The sequence below is a fragment of the Phocoena sinus genome, chromosome 9 (assembly GCF_008692025.1).
Source record: "Phocoena sinus isolate mPhoSin1 chromosome 9, mPhoSin1.pri, whole genome shotgun sequence".
Taxonomy (NCBI): domain Eukaryota; kingdom Metazoa; phylum Chordata; class Mammalia; order Artiodactyla; family Phocoenidae; genus Phocoena; species Phocoena sinus.
This window is the reverse complement of record NC_045771.1, coordinates 67,419,499-67,444,333: the sequence shown is the minus strand read 5'-3', so window position 1 is coordinate 67,444,333 and position 24,835 is coordinate 67,419,499. Positions and strand designations below refer to the sequence as shown.

General features: G+C 37.8%; 1 protein-coding gene across 4 annotated transcripts in view; it reads left to right on the top strand.

The window, feature by feature from the left end:
- The window catches only part of ETV1 (ETS variant transcription factor 1), a 95,684-nt gene that overhangs the window by 37,475 nt on the left and 33,374 nt on the right, over window positions 1-24,835 (top strand). For all 4 annotated transcript variants that reach the window (XM_032644022.1, XM_032644018.1, XM_032644020.1 and 1 more), the window contains 3 exons: window positions 13,542-13,671; window positions 17,226-17,414; window positions 21,701-21,948. In XM_032644022.1, coding sequence (XP_032499913.1) covers window positions 13,542-13,671; window positions 17,226-17,414; window positions 21,701-21,948 — 567 coding nt within the window. The remainder of the gene's footprint in view (window positions 1-13,541; window positions 13,672-17,225; window positions 17,415-21,700; window positions 21,949-24,835) is intronic.

Below are 24,835 nucleotides of genomic sequence, written 5' to 3'. Positions count from 1 at the left end.
TGAGGATTCACTAATTTGAAAGAAAATAGAATCTTTCAAACAGTACCGGGTCACCAAATCAGAATTGAAAGATTCTTTTCAAGAGGTGAATATTAAAAGAAGTAAAGCCCAAACATTGAAGAAATGGTGCTATAATAGAATTTTGTTAGACTTGGGAGTGTGACATATACGTTTGGAATTTCAGTTGTCTTGGTGGTGGTATTCACTCTGTCGCCCATGTACCATTTCTCTTACCTCTGGGCTCATTTAAAGACTTTTCTAGTTCAAGCCATTACATGTGAGATGAATTCTAAATTTAGAATTATACTGCTCTAGTTCTGAAGACCACCAAATTCGTTTAAGCAAGTCTTTGCATCACTAATGACTTATTTCATTGCTTTGAAAATAATACTGGAGAAAGTGGTTATACTTTATTTCATAAAAACTTATTTATTTGACTACTTGTTCTTAGTGAGTAAGACTTACAAATCATAGAAAACTGCTGGTCTTTTTACTAATTATTATTCCAAAGTGATGACAGGCATGTTAGTAATTGGCAGTCTTCTTTGGCAATGAAATATCATCTTAATTTTGTTTTTTATGTTACTATGGTCTATAGAGTAATTAATGTAAAATTTTAGGTTGGAGCTTCTGTATTTGTGATTTAATAAAAAAGGAAAATTAAAGATTACATTTATTGTTTGCTACTTCTAAGTAAAAATATCCTTAGATACTACTATCTGCCTTGGTTCTTCTCTACTGTCGTCTACTTTCTTTTTTTTAATCAATAGATTTCAAAGAATATATTTACCACCTTTTATCTGAACCACTTGTTAGAGATCTATACAGATAGTTTGCAGAGGGTGGTACTCTGGGGTTTGTTCTGGAGAGCTGGACGAGGCAGGGGGGTGCAGGATAGAAGAAGCCCACCTTTTACATGTCCTTCCTATGGGAAGGAGCTGTCTTCATGGTCACACAGTATCGAGGACAGAGCACTCTTGGTGTCTGGGTATTCAGCAGGGCCCATCTGTCGTGGCCTTCTTCAGAACTTCTTCATGCTAGACTGAGAAACACCAGGTAGTGTTGGCATCTTCCAAGTCAGCTAGGAATAATAAGATACTGGTCAGCCTTTTCCAAGACAGTGTTGTCCATTATTTGAAAGAAATTACAGAATTACAAGGTAGAGAAGTAATATTAATTTTTGTAACCGTATAGGTCTTAACGAGTATCCATATCAAAGCACAATGGAACAATTTCTGCAGAAGAGGTATCTTGTGTATTTATAAAGGTCGTAAGTAGGTAATTGATGAAGTAGGGCAGTTTTTGAGGGGTGTGGGTTTGGGTGGGCATCTTGATTCAGAACTTCATTTCAGTTTATTAGATCTGTTTCTCAAATAGCTGCAGCTTGTTCAGGTTTGATTCCTGCCAGCTGGATATGAAGTACTCTCTGTTTGGGCTCGCTGTACAGAATCTCTTTCCAAAAAAATAGTGTCGTGCTGCTTTCTATCTACTGGACCAGTAGGGGAAGGAAGATCTGATTTGAAGCCAGTACAGAATGCAAAACTGATTCGATTTGGATTGTTTTTACATTAGGTCTTCTTTTCCCTGTTCTTACCCTTTTCCAGATGGAAGAACCAGTTTCCCACCAGGGCACTTTCTCCTGGCAGTTAAATTGTGAAGGTGAGGATCGTTTAGCACCACTACTGCTGAAGTACTGTTATAGTAGGATTAGGCTTTAAAATTCAGAGGAATGAATCAACACTGTCCGAGGTCTCTCTATTTTTAAATTAATGGTGCTTGTGATGCTTTTAAACTAGGAATATAACTTTTTGATTCTGCTTTTTATTTTATCAACATAATAACATTACTTTTCATCATCAGCTGGAAAGAAGGTGGTCCATGAAATGCCTTTTAAAGCATCAAGTGTTTTAAAATGTTAACCCTATGTACACCTTTCTAATGTGCATTATGCACCCTCCTTTCTTGAATATAGTAGATTACACCCAATTTTGCCTTTTCTTGGTGATTAAGTCTCATTATGAATTTCAGTGACCACCATTTGCTAAAATCCAGTAATGCCCTCGGGGATTATTGAGGTGCTTAGAGCTGTGTAGCCTCAGAAGTTATGCCCTCTGACTTCTTGCATCAGATTTTTACATTTTTCTTTGACATCAGCAGCAAGCAGGTACTTAACCCAGAGTTACATTTTAGAACTACAAGATTGCTTAGTCTGATGCTTTCGTTTTGGAGATGAGGAACAGAAGCCCAGAGAGGTTGCACACTGTGCCTGGGGTCACACAGCTAGTTAGCGGTGGTAGGAATTAGGTACAGAGTACTTGACTCCTTATCCAACGCTCATTCTGCCAGGCCACACTTTGCTTTTTCCTCTCGTCAAGGTACCTTCCTTATAGATTCTTCTCCATGTGTACATTTTTTGTTCTTAGTGAGTAGTTGACTTGACATAACTACTGTGAAGTGGTATGTGTAGTATGTGTGAAGTTTCCCTATGAAATTGGAAACAAGATGAAATAGAAAACGTAGTATGGTAACACTCTGATGGTTGAAGTCCCGTTCCTATCATTGGTCACTTTACTTTCTTGAGTTTCAGTCTATCTTCTGTGAAAGGAAGTGCTTGGAGTAATAATGGTAATAACTAACGTTTCCTGAGTTCTTACCACGTGCCAGGTACTCTTCAGAGTTCTCCTGTGCCTTACCTCATTTAATTCTCACACAAACCCCATGAGGAAGGTCTATGATAAGCCCCATATTACACAGGGAGAAACTGAATCCTGTAGCAACTACCTAGTTGACCAGAAGTCCTTAAGCTAATAAGTAGCAAAGCCAAATTACATCTCCACGCTCTTAGCCACTGCTGTTATGTTTCTGGGTGATCTACGTGTTCTCTTTTAGCTGTCGTGTGTAAATATTCTGGGTTTGAATCATAGCAATGCCAATAGCTAATATTATTGAGCACTTACGTGCTTTACACGTAGCATCCCATTTATTCTTAACAGCGACTCCACAGGGCAGGTGCTATTATCATGCCGACTTTATAAAAGAGGAAAGTGAAGTACACAGAGGCTTGCCCAGTCTTACAACTGGTAAGTAACAGTGGCAAAATTTGAAACCAGGCAGATTTAAGTACTTGTTACCTTTACTGCTCTGCCCTATTGCCTGAGAACGAGTACTTGAGTACCTAAGCCAGAGCGTGTTATGAGTTTTGTAATAGTTATTTTTGCTGATTAGAGGTAATGTGTGTGTGTGTGTGTGTGTGTGTCTGGGCACATGCACATCCACATGTGGAAACACACTGACTAATGATTTCTTAGCTATGTGTTTGATGAGGTGTAAAAACTCTCAAGCTAAGCATAGAAATGAGGGAAGTGAATTTAGTGCCAGAGAGAATGGGGTGTGGAGTGGTAGCGATGGTGGGAACTGTGACAAATAGGAAAACACGGGTTGTGGCCAAAGGGGAAGCTGATATAGGGCTCAGTCAACTGCTGTCCTATTTTTCAGGCTGGAAAGTGGATTCAGTGTTGCTGGATATTGTGTTTTTTTTCTAGAGAAGCCAGAATTTTAAACCAGAAAAAGATTTTTAAGCTGATTTTTAAATGATCACAACGGGGGCTTCCCTGGTGGCGCAGTGGTTGAGAGTCCGCCTGCCGATGCAGGGAACACGGGTTCGTGCCTCGGGCCGGGAAGATCCCACATGCCGCGGAGCGGCTGGGCCCGTGAGCCGTGGCCGCTGAGCCTGCGTGTCCGGAGCCTGTGCTCCACAAAGGGAGAGGCCACAACAGTGAGAGGCCGGTGTACCGCAAAAAAAAAAAAAAAAAGATCACAACGAATTGAAATTATTTGAAGCCACTATGTGAACCAAACAGAAACATTGGCAACCTCTGGTTTAGACCATCAGGACTGGTCGATAAGTGACCTTCAGATGAGTCATAGTTGGTTGCGTCTCGCTATCACCGCTAGCTTTTAAGAGGGAGGGTTCCAAATCCAGAATACTTGTCCATTCTATTCTATTAAGATGGCATAATGGTAGTCTGTGGTGTAGAGAAAGTTGAATTATGAAGTGTACTTTTAAGAAATAACTGTCTTGCGTGAGGCTTTTCTCTGTAGATTGTGAGGATTCCTGGCTTCTGATTTTGGCTCTGTCCTCAGCACTGGTTTCCACGTCTGTAGACACCACACCAGTTTCTGGATGGGGCTGTGGGGTGCAGGATGACCTCCGGGACTTTTTCAAGCTCCATCCCCTCTTTTGTTCGGGTATGTACACCCCTGGCAGGACCATTCAGGAATCCCTGCAATGGAGCATGCAGTCCCTGTTACTGATAGGAGGAGTTTGGGATTAGGAAAAAAAGTTTGATATGCCCTTCTGAGAAAGGTGTGGCTTCTCTGAGATTCAGTTCTGGTTTTCAGACTGCCCAGGAAGTTCCTTGCATGTGCCGAACATTTACTTCTGGGAGCAATGCAGGGGCAGTTTGATGACTGTTTGCCTTCCTCCAATTAAAGTAGCTCCTCTTGTTTATGTTTTTACCCATAGGGCGTCCACTTATGGTTCCTTTAGCACAGAGGTTTCTGAGTACAAACACCGGCTCAATCGCTAAAACTTGATCATATCTAATGTTTTCAATTTAAAAATTCTGAGATTGATAACAAGAGGTGAGAGTCTCCCTTACTTTACCTTTGTGATTACTACGGAGCAGCATTCTATGCGTTGCCAAAATAATATCAAAGGACCAACTAGGTATGGGATCTATCCCCACTGATAATATTCCTTTAAGAAACATTGTATCATCTTTTTGATAACTGCTTTACTCATAGAATATTCTTTCAGAAAAAATATATATCAACTTGCCGTGCAGTGGTCTAAATTTTTGTCTCAGAAATATTATAGGTGAATCTATTTCCAGATGCTGCAAATAATGGAAAATCATGGAAAGTGGAATCAGGGTCTCTGTCCTTAAATGTGTTTCAGTTTGCATTTTGATAGCAGTTTAGAAATGTTATCGCTTGTTTTGTCACAGACATAATTCACATCTTTCTTCGGGCACTGTAAACAAGAGAAATGGTTTAATGGCCCCATAGAGGCACTCTGCTGATAGCTGAGATTAGGCCCTTTAGTAATGGATGTTGGTGTGTGTATGTGTGAGTGGTATGTGTACACAGTGGGGGTGGGGAGGGCTTGGAAGAAGTAAATGTACTGGAAAAGAATCTTTGAGAGGCTCAGATGCAGCAGAAGTGCCTGCCGATTTTCTGTAAGACTTGGAAGATGGATTTACGGAGTGTGTGACACTATTGTCTTTATTTGTACACAAGCCTTCCCCTTTGCTTCTGGAATTTAACCCAGTACTAATTGAGGTCACTGCCACCCATTTATCACCTGAAATTGAAGTGATGTTAACTTAAAGTGAATGCTTTTCATCTAGTGAGTGTATTCCCAACTATATATATTTGTATAAAAGGCTACATGCATTTTTCATGCCATGCTTGTATCTGGTCTTAAATAACCTAATTTATGTATACCATTTACTTTTTCCCCTTTTTACAGAGTTTTTTTTTTAATTTGCTGATATAGCCAAGTGAAATTATTTTACAAACACTTTTGTGTCCACAGAATGATTTGTTTTGACTTCCTCAGCTATATTTTGTAGACAAGTGTAAAAAACTCTCTGCATTATACATAACCATGGTCTAAGTAAATGCCTTGAAATACCTCAAAACACATAAATTTCTAGTGTTTTAGAGCCTGAATATCATGTCATGTTTTTCACCATCTTTTTTGTGTATATCCCTTTAAATTGACTACACAGCCAGAGTAAACACAGGGTTAGTGAAGCAAAATTAAATATCCGTTGTTAACTAATTTAGCTGTTCCCTATCACTAGCAGGGGTCGCTGTACCAGATCTTTCTCCTTTCTCATTGCAGACCATAATCTAGACTAGGGATCAGCAGACATTTTTTTCTGTTTTTCTATTTTCAGATAGTAAATATTTTAGGCTTTGTGGGTCAAAGTGTTTCTGTCACAAATACCCCATTGTTACTCAAAGTAGTCCTAGACTCTACCTAAATGAATGGGTAGAATGGTGTTCCAATAAAACTTTATTTACCAAAACAGGTGGGAAGCTGGATTTGACACATGGGCTGCAATTTGCTAACCCCTGTCCTAGAATACTGTACAGTAGACCGTTCTAAAACAGACTTTTTGAGCAGACCAGAAATCGCAACATCAAACTCAGGAGACTCTCATGAAGGCTCTAAATTCCCAGCTAATATTGATTCAAAAACTACAGATGTGATTCAAAGACATAGTTTTGTTTACAGAAGTAGTAGTTAAAAATCTGATGTGCTTCTCTCTGCAGGGTAATTGTTTTGTACTCACAGAAATTACCGCTCTATTTCACTCTTAGGATAAGAGTTGGGAGGAAAGCAGAGTGAAAGGTCAGAGCTAAGACAATTTATCACCGTATTTACATTCAGTGTCCACATAGAGAAGGGGACCCATCGCTCGTGACATTTTGGTTATCAGAATCAAGGGGAAGCTTTAGATGTTGGATAGCAATGTTTTTCCTTCAGTGGAATATGAGTGGTGTGAATTTTTAAATGCCTTTGGCCACAGCAATAAATTGAAAGAAGGCAGAATGCCTAAAAGCAAGCATGAATGCTCTAAGTGTCTTCATTTAGATACAAGGGCAAGAATATTAAGGTCATGTATACAGAAATATGCATAGCATGCACATGAATTGATCAAGCTTAAAGAAGACTGGCTAATTTATTTATTAGAACTTTTCTTAAAAAAACAACTAAATAAAGCTCTAATTGGACTTCTGTGAGCTCTTGGTGGTTAGGACTGTGCCTTACTGTTCAGCTTCTTCTATAGCTCCACATTCCCTGCCCCTTAGCAACTGGCATAATGTCTGGGCTGTAGAAAATGAATGAATTAATGAAGAAGTAAATGGATAAAGAAACATCTGATATAATGTAGTGGTGCTCATGCATGAAGGAGACCTTAAGTGTGCTTATTCAAAAATATATTTGAATTGTATGCTCAAGGGTTCAAGAGTTGCTGCCCAAAGCCCATGGCTTTAATTCCTAGCCTGTTATAAGTTAGTCCTCGGTCTTTAGTTGGACATGAAGCTTAGCTTCTTCATGCCTTTAAAAATTCTTTTTGCAAAACTGGAATGCTAATGTCCTTATCTTGAATGATGAGAATCGAGAGTTGGTGAAGATTCTTTGAAAACTTTATAATACTATGTAAATTTGAGTCTTTTTTTTTAAAAAAAAGCATTATAGCTGGTGTTTTCTAGCACTATTCCAAACTCAACCAGAGTTCAGTATGTTAACACCTACAGTTTAGCATATTATCTTTCTTAAATTTATATCATGTTCACTATAGAAATATAAACAGAAACTCAATTCATAAGTTTCATTGTTTATTCTCTGGACTAACATGAACCAGTAAGTCATAACATGGTCTGTTCTCAATTTAGTGGTGCCAAAAAATACTCCAGGGTCATGACTGTTTAGGAAATTATTCTCCTATGAGCACATTTTTAAATTCATTATCTCCATCTCTAATATTGTAGGTGTTCACATATGACTTATATGCCTACCCTGAGCCAAAGACTTGGTTGTATACCAGCATTGTTGCATTTGTAAAGCCAAGGGGATTTCTGTGCTCCAGGAGAGCGATGACAACAAGAGTGGGTCTCTGGTCAAAAATGTGGGCAGAAAAAATGGAATCCAAGATGATGCCTCATAGTTCATAGTTCTAAAATGAAAACAATCACTAATCTAACAAATACTTTATGATGAATACCATAAACCCAAGTAAACTGTGTGAATTAAGAAGTGGTTAAGTTTATTTTGGAAGTGCATTTTTTAAAGCCCTGGTACTTTGGAGCACTTACATTTAACCATTAGAGGAATTCAGTCATTGTAAGTCAGCCTTAAGATGTGGTTTTAAAGGTCAAGCCTCCATCAAAGAAAAAATGCAAGAATCATCTCTTGAGAGTTCTCTTGGTTTCTCCTCCTAAAAATCTGATTGTCCAGAGGAGTTGCGGGTCCTAAAAGTTTGCATGGAAACGTGTTTGAGGAAGACAGCAGATTTCATAGATAAATGATCTGAACTGTCTGAAGTCAGGGATAAGGATATAATATAATATCATTGGGAACCATCACTTCTTTGTAAATGAAATGAAGGAGTTAACTCACTTGATTTGATACACTTGAAGAAGGAAAGATTCACTTTAATTAAAACTACAAACAATGCCGATTCCTGTAGCCCTGGTTCCAGAGCCAACCAGGACAGTACAGTAAGCGAGATGAAATGTACCTAAGCAGCCTCGGCAGCAGGCTGGAGCCATGTTCAGCGAAAGTAATTTAATTAGCGTTGATCATGACTCCAGATGATGGTGATTTGATAAGGAATAATTTAGTACTTAACAGCCTTTTACATGCACCAACTCCTTGTGGGAAGGTAAAGCAAATTGCACAAAATGAATGTGCTGCTTCCACTTGTGACTGTGCCAGTGAGCTGGAAAACTGCCTGTTCACAGACGCTCAGGCTCTCAGCCCTGTGATGAAATACCCAACAGGGTCTCAGCTCAGCCCTCTCTGGTGGGAGTCTCTGTACTACCCTTACTGAAGAATAATAAATAACGGAAGTCATTTCTGAAGAATAATAAATAACGGAAGTCATTTTTGTGATCTAAAATCTCGAGGAAGCAGAAAAGTGAAAATGAGGAAAATAAAGTAGCTCTGGTTCTTGTGCAAAAGGTTGACGATCTTAGGCTGGCTTCTTTTTTCCCCTCAACACGGCAATTAAAAAAAAAAAAAATCCTAGCATTTGGCTTACGACTAGAAAAAAAAAGTCACGATTCCAAGGGCACACAGTGATTAAGAGGCCCACACACGGAGAGAGTAGGGGAGCCCTAAACTTCTTGGAGAACCTGTGAGAATCCTTGAGTGTTGGCATCTAACAAAAAGGAAGACCTTGTTAGTTTTCTTAAAAACGTCTTTTCAAGTACTGGACCTGTTTCAGTGCAGCACACACTGGATCCAGGTGTTGCCAAGCATCATAGTGGATTTGAAATTTGCCCAGTTATGAGAATCACCTAGAAAATTTTATAAGATACAGAATCCTGATCTATATACCAGCTTTAGTGAATCAGTTTCTGGGAACAGGGTATGAGTTTGCTAGGGCTGCCATAACAAGGTACCACAAACTGGGTCCCACCCTAATGACCCCATCTTAACTAATTTTCCAAATAAGGTCACATTCTGAGGTGGGGTTAGGACTTCAGGATAAAATTTGGAGGGGACACAACTGAACCTGTAACATATGGAGTATGGGAATGCCTGTTAGTTTTTTTTCAGAATTTCCCTCGGTAATCTGATGATTGGCCAAATTTGGGGAACCCCTGTTTAGGGATCTGCTTGCCTCTGATAGCACTCTGGGGATCCTTATGTGTTCTTTCTTCTAAAGTCACTTTGGGAAACTCATGGGGCCAGTCTGAAAGCACTAGAGCTCCAGATGGTGTATCTACAAGGATGGGTCATGCCTTTTGCTTCTAGGTTGATATTAATGGACATTTTGATAGGAGGCTACTGTCCTGCTAGCAACCATTCCCAATGGTATCCCAGGCTTGTCATTCCTCCCGTGAGTCATCTGGAATTATTTATTATGTGAAGTTGAAGCACATTATCAGATGTCTCTGCTGGAAGAGGAGGCCGCCAGACATTTTCAAACATCTTAATTTGTATAGCATTGTTTGATGCTTCTCATACTTTTAAATCTTTTTATGGAGATACACATTCATTGCAATGCAAAAATCTTAAGTGTATAACTTGATAAATTTTACATAGGTATATACTCATATATACACCGCCAAGAGCAAGATATAAAATATTTACAGCTCTGTAGTAGGTTACTAGTGCCCTTTCTCAATCATGAACACTCCCATCCACCAACAGAAGGAGATTCTTTCATTATCCATTAGTTTGGTCTGTACTTGAAATTCATATACTGTGTACTCTTTGTATACTCTTTTGTGTTTGTCTTCTTTTACTCAATTTACCATCTGTGAGACCATCCACATTTCTGCATGTGTCATCAATGTGTTCCTTGTTAATTCTTGTGGAATATTCCATGGTATGAATAAGCCACAATTTACTCATCCATTTTTCTGCTAATGAACATTGGAATTTTTCCAGTTTTTGGTATTATGAATAAAGCTGCTATGAACATGTACTTTAGTAGACATATTCAATCCTTTCTCTCTGATATCTACCTAAGATTATAGTTACTGGATCATAGTGGAGATTTATATGGAGACTTGGTAGATACTTCAAAAAGTTTTCCAAAGTGTTTTTGTCAGTTTATACTCTTAGCAGCATATATAAGCAGTTCTTATTGCTTTAGGTCTTCTTCATATCTTGGTAATGCCAGTCTTTTTCAGTTTAGCCGTTCTAGTGGGTCTATAGTGAAAACCTCGTGTGATTTTATTTGCAGTTTCCTGATGAGTAAAGATGCTGAATACTTTTTCATATATGCTTGCTTTGTTGCTCATTTGTTTGTCATTTGGGTATCTTCTTTTATGAACTGCCCGTTTGAGTCTTTTGTCCGTTTTAATTGGGTCTCTTGTTTTCTTTTATTAATTTGTAGCAATTCTTATTATGTTGAATATGATTTCTTTGTCAGATCTTTCTATAGCAAGTATTCTCTTGGTGTCTGTAACTTAGTGTCTTGAAGAAGAGAAGTTCTTAATTTCAATGAAACCTAATTCGTAGATTATTTTCTTTTATGGTTAATGCCTTTTGCATCCTGTTTACTAATCTTTTCCTACACTGTGGTCCCAAAGACTTTTAAAATATAGTAATGTTGAATATGGCAGTCTCTGGTATGTTTGATATTTTGATAAATATGATAAACTTTGCATCATACGTGGCAATTTATTAGCTTTTAAGTTCTTATCCATTTTCATTCATATAATTTAGATCTCATCTCTCAGGTATAATGATTTGTTACTTAGTTGAATGGCAAAGTGAGTTCCTTTGATGTTGCTACTGCTTTTTCTTAGGAAAATATAAAACCTACTACTTAATCTAAAGTGCTGAACTAGGGTATACACATTTTGTTGTATATGTTCAAGTAAGTAATAAACAGTGGAAAACTATTTGTTAAGAAAGCAACAAATGCATGGTTAAGATGTTACAAGATTGCATCATACAATATTTGTCATTCTAAGAAGTAGCACACACACACACAGGGAGAGAATTTTCTTATAGAATACTACTTTAAATTTTTTGTGATTTTTTTTCCCCCACATTTAAAAAACATTTCATCTTGCAAATTCAGGTAAAAGTAAAGAAAATAATGTAGTGAACTCCCACCTATCCATCAGTCAGCTTTTAACATTTATCAACATTTTCCTATTTGATTCTTCCCTCATACATTTTTTTCTAGAGTATTTTAAAGAAAATCCCAGAGCTTATTTTTTATCTGTAAATATTTTATGAAGCTTTAGCTTTAAACCTTTCTTTTTGGTACAACTGCCATTTCATTATCACATCCAACAAAATTAACAATAATTTCTTAAACATCTAATACCTAGTCCACATTGAAATACCTTATTTGTTGGAAAGGTGTCTCTTTCAGTTGGTTTGTTCAAGTCAGAATCCAAACAAGTCCTCATGTTACAATTGATTCTTGAGGTTCTTAAGCCTCTTCTATCGTAACGTTTTATAAATTATAACTTTCTGACTTGGTAAAGTTAATGAACATACGAACCCTTTGCATATGAAGAGACATGTAATTTCCCCTTTGTTTCTAACTCTCTACTTTGAGTAGGTATATTAAACACACATTAAATTAGAAAAAAATACTTTGAAATAGACCACTCAGCGAAATAATTGTATTATTATTTATTAAGTTTTCCTTAGACAATTATTTAGATGAAACTTGTTTACTTCTGTGGCACATTTGTTTTCTACAATGTTTCAGATGTCTCTTGAGTACCACTGAACATTTTTGTCAAAATTATGTGCTTATGTAAGCAAATAGCATTTATCTTCCTGGAGCTTGGTAGCTCTTGATATCAATTTCTTATACTAAAATTATATATGACATTCAAGTTAGTACAAGTTCATAATGATGTAATATCATAATCAAGATTGAATGGCATTATAAGCCACAAAGCTTCTCTTGTAATATCTTCCTTTATAGTATATACACTTAATAGTTTGTTTTAATCTCAGGTTTTATAGGACTTGGAGTAACTATCCACAGTGTGTCCTTCTTGTGTTTATCCTTGATAATTCATACCTGTGCAAATTGTATGAAAATAAAATTCATTCTCATGTCTATTTTCCCCTTATCTTTTTATTCATTTTCCATTTATACTAAAACTTCAATTATTCTGAGGATCTCTAATATGCATTTGTTCAGTTTCATATAGAAGAATAAAAATATATAATCTTATTTATTTATTGGTTTGAAAGCTATGATTGCACCCCAAATATACATATTTCTTCATATTTGATGGTATTGTCTTTATATTATATTGAACAGTAATGACATATGACACTAAGTCATATGAAAAAGGAGGAAACATCATTTCATATAGAATAATTGTTTTATGGTAGATTATATATGAAAAATAACTTTTAACATATTTCTCACAATGTATCTTCACACTTGTGGTAAGTAGTTAGGCAAATAGTTTTATGTGTATTTTTATATATGAGCCCTGGCCTAAAAAGAGGTCGAGTTTTTTGTCCTTTTGTCCAAAGTATCATTAGTTACCCTGAGAACTGCATGCATCTGGATTTTCTTTCTCATAGTCCAGTTGTTATTCCATTAAACCATTACTATTGGTACATTTGAGATATTTTCCTTTCAATAATACTTAAATTTATGTTCCTGTCTTCAGTTAATTCTTGGATAATCGGCTGTATTTTTTCTGCTTTAGTCATTGGAAACCTTTCTGAAATGTTTTCAAGCTTACTTTCTGAAAACTTCTAGTATTGTCAATATCCGCTAAACCAATTACAAGTAGTTCATCTGACTTTAAGTAATGAGAGAGAGTTTTTTGTTTTTTTTTTTTTTTTTTTTTTTTTTTTGCGGTGCGTGGGCCGCTCACTGTTGTGGCCTCTCCCGTTGCAGAGCACAGGCTCCAGAAGTGCAGGCTCCGGACGCGCAGGCTCAGCGGCCATGGCTCACGGGCCTAGCCGCTCCACGGCATGTGGGATCTTCCCGGACTGGGGCACGAACCCGTGTCCCCTGCATCGGCGGGCGGACTCTCAACCACTGCGCCACCAGGGAAGCCCGAGAGAGAGTTTAAGCATGCATTTCGTTATGCAGTAAAAGCAAACAACGAGTATATGGAGATCCTCCAGAATCTTTTCTTGCATGAAATTCATCCAACGTGATTTTTCTTATGTATGAAAGTTAATATGAAATGTTAGTGACATTTTAACCAAGAGGAGTAGAACAGATTAGTGTACTTAATTCCTAACTGTATTTCATTTTTGTGGGTATTTGTGTTTTGTTTTCTAGTGGCTTTTCATGGCCTCCCACTGAAAATCAAGAAAGAACCCCACAGTCCATGTTCAGAACTTGGCTCTGCCTGCAGTCAAGAACAGCCCTTTAAATTCAGCTATGGAGAAAAGTGCCTGTACAATGTCAGGTAAAGCAATCAGGTGTACAGAGAAGGCCTGATGGTTCTTATTGAAACACAGTTCCAGCATAATATAAAATCTCAAGTCATATTTTATGAGTTACACCTGCAGCATATAACAAGCTAATTAGGTTATGTGTTTAGCAGAACTCGGAAGGACCATTTACTGTCTGATTACATACTTTCAGAATCATTTTAATTAAAGGTCAAGTCAGAGACCTATCTTTTTTTTTTTTTTGGGTCTTTGTTGCTGTGGGGGGGCTTTCTCTAGTTGCGGCGAGGGGGGCTACTCTTCGTTGGGTTTTGCAGGCTTCTCATTGCAGTGGCTTCTCTTGTTGCAGAGCACAGGCTCTAGGCGTGCAGGCTTCAGTAGTCGTGGCGCATGGGCTCAGTAGCTGTGGCTCATGGACTCTAGAGCGCAGGCTTAGTAGTTGTGGCGCACAGGCTTAGTTGCTCCGCGGCATGTGGGATCTTCCCGGACCAGGGCTCGAATACATGTCCCCTGCATTGGCAGACGGATTCTTAACCACCGCGCCATCAGGGAAGCCCCCAGAATCATTTTAATGCAGTCATTTTTATCCAAATCATGAGTTACTTTTCTACTGTAGAGATGCACTGTGGGATTGAAAAGAGGGACTGGGGACTTCCCTGGCCGTCCAGTGGTGAAGAATCCGTACTTCCACTGCAGGGGGCACTGGTTCAATCCCTGGTCGGAGAACTAAGATCCTACATGCTGTGCGGTGTGCCCAAATAAATAAATAAATAAACAAGTAAAAGAGAAAGGTGCTTCCTGTGTCTATCTTCACTTAAAAAAGAGAGAGAGAGAGAGGTTCTTACTTTGCATGCATGAATAGCTGCTGAAAGTTCTCATTAGAAAGAAAGCATTATGCACTTTAGATAGAGTGTGTAGGAAAAAACGAACCATTTGGCAGGTCTAAGCAGTACATTAGTTATCTGACAGGTTTTGCAGATGATCTATAAGATGCATTCGTGGACAATTGCAGTAAAGTTAGAATTTTATAAGGCTTAGCAGAGGCTATTATCTATTAAAAAGCCAGTTGTTCCTTCGGATGATAATAAAGGGGGGTGGAGCAGTAGAAGTTCATTGTTCATTTGTTGGAAAATTTGATAACATGTATGTTCATTAAAAACCCTTCATAGTAAATTGCATTCTGCTGCTTTTCATATCGGCCTCTAATTGCGTACAGAAAAAGTTGGCTCTGTATATATTGTATGTTATTACTCTCAATTATAGTAGAGACGTACGTAGTTCTTTAAAGGAGTTAGTTTAGAAACTTATAAAAATGATTACAAATATTTGTGGTCTTATAAATTATGTTGATTCCAGTTCATAATACATTATAATCCAAAGGAGTCTTCTATTTCCTCAGATTTTTTTTACATATATTCTTTTTTCTTTTTCGTGGAATAATTTTTTTTCCTTTTCTTTTAAATTGAAGTATAGTTGATGTACAATATTATATAAGATAGAGGTGTACAAGATAGTGATTCACAACATTTAAAGGTTATATTCCATTTATTGTTATTATAAAATATTGGCTATATTCCCTGTGTTGTACAGTATGTCCTTGTAGCTTATTTTATGCCTAGTAGTTTGTACCTCTTAATCTCCTACCCCTGTGTTGCCCCTCTCAACTTCACTCTCCCCACTGGTAACCACTTGTTTGTTTTTTATATCTGTGAGTCTGCTTCCTTTTTGTTATATTTACTAGTTTGTTGTCCAAGATAGTTAAGATTTGAGAAACTTCGATTTGTGCAGTCTCACAGTACCTGACCAGTGCTTGGACATTCTATTACTATTTGTTCTTGCCAACTTGTCTTTTATATCTGTTTTTCTAGGAGGTTCACCAGAGCCTGAAATGATGAGGCAGTTCAGTTGAACTTCAAAGCTTTTATAAAACAGATCTCTTGTAGAAGCCAACTAATAAAACATACTGAGTTCAGATAAAACAATATTGATCAATCTGAGTTTTATTTTTATCATGTTTTTAATTTTCGCATTTTCTCCTTAAGAGTACTGTGTATTCTCGGAGTAATTATTTAACATATGGAGGAATTTTTAATTAATAAACCAAATAGGTATAGAATTGCCATTGCATTTTAGCATTGATCAGAAGTGTGACTATGAAATAACTGCTGCTTTATGGACTTAGAAAGAAGAAAGACATATCTGACTTTCATAAATTAATGGTAGAAGAATTACCTGAATATTTTGAGGTTCTTCTTGGGGACCAGTAATTCCCAAGGTGATATATGGATTAAATTTTGTTATTTCCATTTCTATACAAACAGTGTAACTCAATACAGCATTTCATAAGGGAAAAAAGTAATATTCTAGGACAGGAGATGTATCATTTTTTCTTTTTATGTGGGAATGAGACATGTGAACCATTTTATAAAAGAAGTGGGTTCACATTCAGAAATATTGGTAAGTGAAATAGGTAGGACCAAACATAATATGAGTTCCACTGACTTTGCTTTAAAGCAAGGAAGACTTACGCAGCACATACTCCTTCACTTCTATAAAGTATTTTTGCACTTGGATGTTATTCTGTTATATAGATGGTGCAACAGGGTAAATTATTAAATAAGTCAGTTTTTTTTTAAAGTTTCTTTTTTAAAGAAAAATATATATTAATGAATGCTTTTTATTTTAAAATGAAATACAGTATTTTAATCTAGAACATCTTTTTTTGTTCAGAAATTTAAGGACAATTTGTTTTCAATAAAATATTTTTTAGATTACAAAAATTAGTTAAATCATATTCCTGAGAGCTACGCTAAAGAAAGCAACTTAAATTCATAATGTATATGAAAACAAGCTTACTCATTGTATTATTTTGTAACTGTGTTCAGAAGTTAGATGATAACAGGATTTTACTCTTAAGAACATTATTTTGTACCTATTCTTATACTCTAAGAAAGTTTAAAGATATCAGAGACATAAATCTTTATTAATTTGCCTCATAAACCTTTATTATCCTATGTGAGGAAATTAATGCCAGGCGTCATTTATTTTACGTTAAAAAAATGACAATAAGGCAAAAGCATGGCCTTCTTAGAGTTCTACCACAAATAAAGGCGAGCCAGGTATGATCCGCATCTCGTTAAACTGATGTGAGTTCTTATTCTAAAATCTTATGTAATATAGAAGGATTATAATATCAGAAATATTTAATGATCTAGAAAAGATCTATGAAACTTGCTTAAGGAGACATATCAAGAATAGATGGAAATAATATGCCACTGCTTTCATTGACAGAGATGTTCCTTATACTGTGTTGTTTGTATATATATTAAAAATAGATGTCTTATATTTATGCTGTTACCAAGTTATACATTCATTATCCCATTTTCTTTTTAAGTGTGTGACAGTTTCAAAGATTACGTGTTCTAGAGCTGGGGAATCCAAAAAACATGCAATTCCAACTTCCTTAAGACTTAAGCCTAAAATATTTTTTCTACCCTTGGGTTGGGGGGAAAAAAAAGTTTTAATTGCTCCCAAGAAGCACATGTTCTCTTTTCTTTCATTCCTTGGGTAGTGCCTATGATCAGAAGCCACAAGTGGGAATGAGGCCCTCCAACCCCCCAACACCATCCAGCACCCCAGTGTCCCCCCTGCACCATGCGTCTCCCAACTCAGCTCACACTTCGAAACCTGACCGCGCCTTCCCGGCTCACCTCCCTCCGTCACAGCCCATTCAAGACAGTAGCTACCCCATGGACCACAGGTAACTACAAGTACCACTTAAAAAAAATTTTTGGTTAGAGTATAGTTGATTTACAATGTTGTGTTAGTTTCTGCTGTACAGCAAAGTGGTTAAGTTATACACATACATATATCCACTGTTTTTTTAGATTCTTTTCCCATATAGGCCATTACAGAGTACTGGGTAGAGTTCCCTGTGTTATACAGTAGGTCCTTATCAGTTACTTATTTTATATGTAGTAGTGTGTATGTGTTAATTCCAATCTCCCAATTTATCCCTTCTCCCATCCTTACCCCCTGGTAACTGCAAGTACCATTTAAAAAAACAAAAAACAACTGTTTTTAGCATTCTTGGAAGAAAGTCCTATTACTACCAATTCCTAAGACCTATAGTAAATTCAAGGGGAGTGTATTAATTTTGCACATCTGTGCAAAATATTTTTAGGAAGAGCTTGCTCTATCCATCTTTAGCTATAAATAATTTGTGGAGAAGGTCATTTATAAACATTTCTTTATAAACATTTAAATTGGTTGCTAAAATGGAAAATTAATCTATATACTGACATTTGAACATTTCCCTTTCACTTTGCTTGAATTAAATTGCTTCACTTAAACTTTAAATCAGATCATCCCATTTTTATGAGCATATGTGTGTACTTTTTCTATAAAGTTAGGAGACTAATTTTAGTAGGTGGCTTACAGAATTAGGTTCCTTACCTTAGACGAGTGGTTTAGCTGTACATAGTTTTGCAGAAGAAAACTTATTTGATAGAACTCTTTCCTCCTTTCCAAGTAATGAATATTTAATGTCAGTAGAGGCATGACCCTGAACGCTGAGAATATAAAGAGGTAGAGACTCAATTAGTATTACTTAGAAAGGAATAATGCAAGGCACAACATAGAGCTAAAGAGAATGTTACGGTGGATAATTCTTGACTCCTAGAGATGAAAAAATTCATATTGAAATAAAATATCGGAGGACCTTTAGAGGCCTTAATAATACAACTTAAAACACAAGTCAATTATGTATAGCATCCTTTCTTCCCCTTCTACCTTGTACTTATGTAGAGTGAGTGGTGTGCTGGTAAATGGTTAACAACAGGCTCTATGGGAGTAAACCCAAGGACCTTGATCTATAGCATTTGATGCGTCTGTGATGTAAATATTGCCCCATGGCAGACTCCAGGGTATCACTGTGACAACCTTAAATGTGGAATTGCAAAGAGATGTGTAGCAACATGCCATGAAACAGTATTTCTACCAAACAGATACAATAGACATAACCTCTAGAGCATAATTAGTATAATTAGTAGTAGAATGTAGTAAAAGAATTTGGAAGTGATGAGTTTTGAGTGTTTTCTGCCTTTGTTTTAAATATAATTTTTTAATAATTTTAAACTTACATAATTTAATTCTTAACAATGGCTGTGTTTAAGAGTTGGCTCCCATAATTCCTGAAAATTTAACAAGAAGCCCGTGCAAATTGGCTCTGACACACCATTATAAAAATAGCTCAGCCAGAGGAATCTCCCAGATCAGCAGAGGAAACCAGAAGATGTGCCGCTGGCAACTTTCGGAAAATAAGGGAATACTCAGATCTGCTTTTTATAGGTTATTTAATGGCACTCAATCTCAAGTTCAGTAACTCTTTTGATATGAAGGTAAGATGAAAGCATTCTTTCCAATGTGAGACCAAGTAATAACTTTCCTACCTTGGTTTCCATCCCTGAGTCCTCTTGTGCGTTAGTTATGAAATGCTTCCCATTATCTTTCCCTTCTCACCCTGTGGACTTGAGACTTTGTCCGAGTGTAATGGTATGTGCATCTGTGTAAACAGTTTTGTAAATACAGATGAAAGACATCTTATTGCCGGGTGGGCCATTAACAGACGCACATTGTGCAGGGCTGAAAGGGAAGAAGAGGACGACCAAAGAAAAGCCAGTTTTGTTTTGTCTACTTCTGGTGACTTCCCAGAGTTCTTGATAGCGCGTCTCACACCTCAGATGAGGGCCAGAATTAGAGATTGCATAGTCGGTGCTCTGTGCAGAATAGTTCTTTCTTATGGGAGGTGACTGCTGAACAAGCAGTATGGCTGTTTTTAGGTGACCTAACTTGAAATGCTGTAGCCAAACCCATTTTAGTTTCTCTACTTGAACTCAAATATTTGAGACTGAGAACAGCCGGCCCGGAACTAGAAGAGGGAAGCTCAGGGTCTTTTCCCACTGCCCCCCACTGAGTGTTGAGGACAGCACCAGCTGGCCGATCCCAGGAAAATCTCTGAAGCCGTATGCTTCTGAGGAGGATTTCTTGGAGAGCTCTAGCCAACAAATGACAGTCCCTCAGTTATAATTGGCAAATTTGCTCTGGGAACAGATCCTTTCCCCCAAATAGCCCCATCCAGCCGAGGCACCCCACCTCACTCTGGGAATGCTTCATGGCCAACTGGGCTGCACCCCGCTTCCTTTCCTCAGCCTCATTCTGCTCCCTGGGCCAGCCCTTTTTCCTGAACCCACTGTGCAGGAGCCCTGTCTCTTTTTCTCAATGTTTCCCACCACTTAGGCACTGTTTTTCTTTACCCAGGAGCTCATCAGCACGCCCTCCTTACCCATGCACTCTCTCCAGAAAGCTTCTGGAGTCGCTTTCTCTTTACAATGGGTCATAAGAATGATACCACAAACTTGTAGTTTCTTACGAAGCACGTGTGTTTGATATATTCCTGGTCCTCAGTGAGTACCAACTGGAATCATGTTGACTTGTGAAAACAAATGGCTTGATTTTTCAACAAAGCTTTTAGTAGAAGTATTATTATCTTCCTTTGAAGGCTTCCCAAGTGAGCTGGTTTCTTTTTTTAACTTCAACTTACAATTTTCTTATTCATTCCTTGACAGTTCTTAATGATAATTTGTTTCTTTTTTTGGCTAATGAAATAAGCAAGCGAAGGGAAGTGAATGCAGTGCCAGTCAGCCTATTTTGCTATATCTGAGTTTCTGAGTTTATTTTCTGCGGGTGTAGGTGGAATTTCAGTGCTTTCCATGGCAGCCAGAGAGGCTAGAGTTAAATCACAGGGTGGAGTGTTCTTAGAAATGCTAAAGCAATTGCCTTGCCATTCTTTCGCTTTTACCTTGTTTTCATTTAACATTACCAAAATTAAATGTTAACTTTCCAAATTAAAGTCTGAGGAATGCTTTTGGGGGCGGGTGCAGGGGAGTTAATAGGCTTACATTTGCTCATAGAAATGTTGGATAGGTTATTTTTAAGCACTCCTGGGCATGTTTAGAGCTGTTAAATCTTTAATTAATCCACATCTTTGCGGTGGGTCAATGATATTAGGATGAGAAACACAGAACTGAACTGATGAAGTGATTAGCCAATCAGTACACAGGATAACCAAGAAGGAAGGAACGTAGAGACTCACTCTCAGCCTTCTGCCAAGGCCTCAGAACTTCCCCATGACCGAACAGCACGACCTGTCCCAAAGCTATGTGATGCATGCATGTTCCTTCCATCATTGGAGGTCTGCTGTAATATTTCATGCTTATTTTTATCAACTTGAGATTTTGTTTGAAAATCTTGGAAGCCAGTGAGTTCTGTGTTGCTGTTTGACAGTAAAGAAGTAGTCTTTTACAACTAGCTTGGATTTCAATCTCTATAATATTTCCCAGTTTAATTTCTCACTAGAATACAGTGTTATTTAGGGCATTGTTGAATATGTAAGAGTCCTGCACATTTGAGAAGAAAGTCATTCCCTTCTCGCTCCCTTGATAACTGATGGTAAGGGAAGGAAAACCAATAAGGAGGTTTTTATGTGGTTGATTTTGTTTGTCGGTTGGTTAGTTTGATAACAGAATTAAAAGCTGGAGGCTGCAGTTTGAAATCAGATTCTTTCTGGTTCCCCTGTTTTGTTTTGTTTTGTTTTTCTTGTCTATAATTAATCTGAGACCCTCTTAATAAGGAAATCTGGTAAATGATCCAGTTGATTTCTAGTTGGGCATTTTAACTGTTAGAGTGTGTTATTTCTTGCAAACACTACAATGCTCTCCTAGCCTTCCCCGAAGCACATCTTTAACTTTTTGTCAGGTACTGAAATAGTGCTGAATGGAACTAATTAGAAGGGGAATACAAGGTGTATTATGATTAGACATCACAGTGCTACTGACCCAGGAAGGAGATATCTAGCCTTTGGTAAAGATTTACACTTCGGGTCAGCTGGTGTCATGTTCATTAACTAGAAGTTAAAAATCGTGCCAGTATTTTTAAAGGGTATTCCTTGTTACTATTTTATTTGAAACATGCTCTCTTATTTCCCAGATTTCGCCGCCAGCTTTCTGAACCCTGTAATTCCTTTCCTCCTTTGCCGACAATGCCAAGGGAAGGACGTCCCATGTACCAACGGCAGATGTCTGAGCCAAACATTCCCTTCCCACCTCAAGGCTTTAAGCAGGAGTACCACGACCCAGTGTATGAACACAACACCATGGTTGGTGGTGCGGCCAGTCAAAGCTTCCCCCCTCCTCTGATGATCAAACAGGAGCCCAGAGATTTTGCATATGATTCAGGTAGGCCCATGCCTTAAGTTATGTTTAAGATAAATCTTTTCACTTGCTTGTCAGTTTCATTAGTGTTGGCCACAGATTGGGTGGCTCCTGACCATTTTTTGGTGGAATCTTTCTGATTTATTCCTTCTTTGAATCTTTCTCTTTATGTGAAGGGTTGGACTGTCAAACCATTTTGGCATGAGCCAATGGATGCAATAGTGTCTAGAAATGAAACCTGTCCAAAGAAGAGTACAATTTGTAAAATTACACACACTCTCAGCCCAAGAGAGTAACGTGATCATTCTTTTCTTGATTCTGGGCTTTCTTTCCATTTGCTCCTGCTGCACTGTTTAAGAACAATATTTACAGAAAGCAATATTCTTCTGTACTGAGTAACTTATTGCTTATAACTGTTTGTTTGTTTCTTTATTCTTGTGGCAAGATTCCAAGGGTCTGGAAGTAAGGATTCTTCCATATTGGGAGAGGGATAGCAAAAATAGCAATAATAGGCTTAGCTCTAGCCTCACTGAGCCCGAAAGATCTCACTAAGTAGTACGTCAAGATGGAGAATTGTTTCCCGAAAGTAAAAAGCACTTATGTCTATTGTTAATGTTACCACCAACTTTGCCAATGTTTGACCTTAAGAACTCAGAAAAATTACTTAACTATTCTGTGCTCATTTCTCTTGTTATAATCTCAAAATCAGGACACCTGCCTTTCAGAAATCTCAGGAATTTGGGGAAAAAGTATGAAATAGAAGCTAATGCTTCTAAGAAGGGCACCAGGCAAAATATTACTAACGTTATTGTAAGCATGGTCAATAGATGGTTGTGGACTTAAAAGTATTTGAAAACAATGTGACTTCCTTTCATCTGGATACAAAGTTGTGGATGTTCTTTAGGAAGGAACTATTGCTTCTCTAGGCATAACTGCTGAGTTTTTCTATTGGTTCTACTTGAGGAAAGAAAATTGTCTCCTGGTCTTAAGTTGCCAACTTGCATAAAGTTACCTGTTTTATTATAAACTGGTCTTAAAGCTCAGCAAGAAGGAGCCCCACCGCTGAGAGTCTGCCTCTGGCCACCCTTCCTCATTGGCCAAGAAGTTGAAAAGGACTAAGGGGAATTGCCCACTGAGAGGCTATACCTCTACTTCTGGAAGGTATACCAGTTACCCAGGGCCCATGAATTCCCTGCCCAGCCAACCTTGAGTCCACTTCCAGGGCCTGAGCAAGTTTATCCCAGGCCTAGTTTTCTGAAGGCAGAGCACACTGTTCCTGTCTAGGTCCAAGGAGGTGGCCAAGGGACAGCTGCTTGTGGGAGGATGAGGATGAAGCTTGGTTGTGCCCATATGTTTGGTGTGTGAGGCCCCCGTGGTGTGGAACAAGGTGGGGTTGAGGGATAGGGAGAGAGGCAGGAAGGGGGTGTGGAGGGGCCGGGGTCTGAAGACTGAAAACTGGCTGCATACCATCCTCTTTCAGCACTAATCCTAGAGATTTCCCCAAATTCTAGGTTTGGCCTGGCCTTCCAAGTTGTTATGTTTTTATAGTTTCAAGGAATAGGAGGAGAGAACATATTTATTTATCGTTTTGTTCGGCTGGTTTATAGTTTAAAAATTTAAACATATGGTGTGAGGGACTGTACTTGAATGCTTGTCCCAGGCCCTGTAATTTGGAGACGGTCCTAGAATGTACCATAGTGTTTACACTTTAGAACCTTTTATGTTTGTCCATGATTTACGGGCATAATTAAGAACTCTGCACTACAATGGGCTTTATTATAGACACGATTCATTTTTCTCTGCAAGTTTCTAGTCCTGTTAACTGATGTTATCCTTACTCTCCAAACCACATTTTTAATTTGCTGCACAGTTTTTTGAATTCATTGTGATTTCAAGAAACTTTACGTGGAAATCAGTTAAAATAGCCCAGATAATTGGTTGAAAAGGACTTGTAGGGCATAGCGTTTTTAGAAAATTCTTTGTGTTTTTTAGAAATGTTTTTATATGTATAATCTCAGAAAGATTATCATTGAAATCATTTTCTTGATTCTGTGGTTTTCCATACATATATATATACATATACACACGCATATAGATATTCTCCTTATATTTATATTGTATATAAAATTATATATAACATGATGTTGAAGACGTGTAACTTTTCCTGAGAAGATGTGAACCAAACAAGAAAAAGATTTAAATAATACATTGAGAGCAAAAAAATAGGAACTCGGGCTGTGAGGTTTAATTGCATTATTTGTGGACCATATATAATATGAATTCCAGAGTCAGCTATGGTCTGACCCTCAAAAGCACAGATTCAGTCACTTCTAACCTAAAGAAGGATAGTCCATTCCTTAGCTCGATCTGCTATAATAAAATACCATCGTCAGTGGGAAAGCTGAAGTAACAGACATTTAACTTCCACAGTTCTGCAGGCTGGGAAGTCCAAGATCAAGGTTCCAGAAGATTCATTTCCTGGTGAGGCCTCTTTTCCTGGCTTTGCAGATGGCTACTTACTCACTGTGTCCTCATGCGGCAGAGAGAGGGCTCTGGTCTCTCTTCCTCTTCTTTTATGAGGACACTAATTCCACCATGGGGACCCTACCCTCATGACCTAGTCTTATTCTAATTACCTCTCAAAGCCCCCGCCCCCCTCCAAATACCATCACTTTTGGCATTAGGGCTTCACAATGAATTATGGGGGACACAATCATTCAGTCTATAACAGTCCAGTATCCTGTTTTAAAGGCACATAGGGCATCTCTTTTGGAAGTTGCCATAAAGCTTGCAAATGACTTGTGGAATATTTGTTTAATATTTGAGAAGCTGTTAATTTATGTTACTTTCTCCCCTGTAAATTATATTTCCGATTGCTAAAGTTGGACAACACCTTTGAATTCTAATTTCA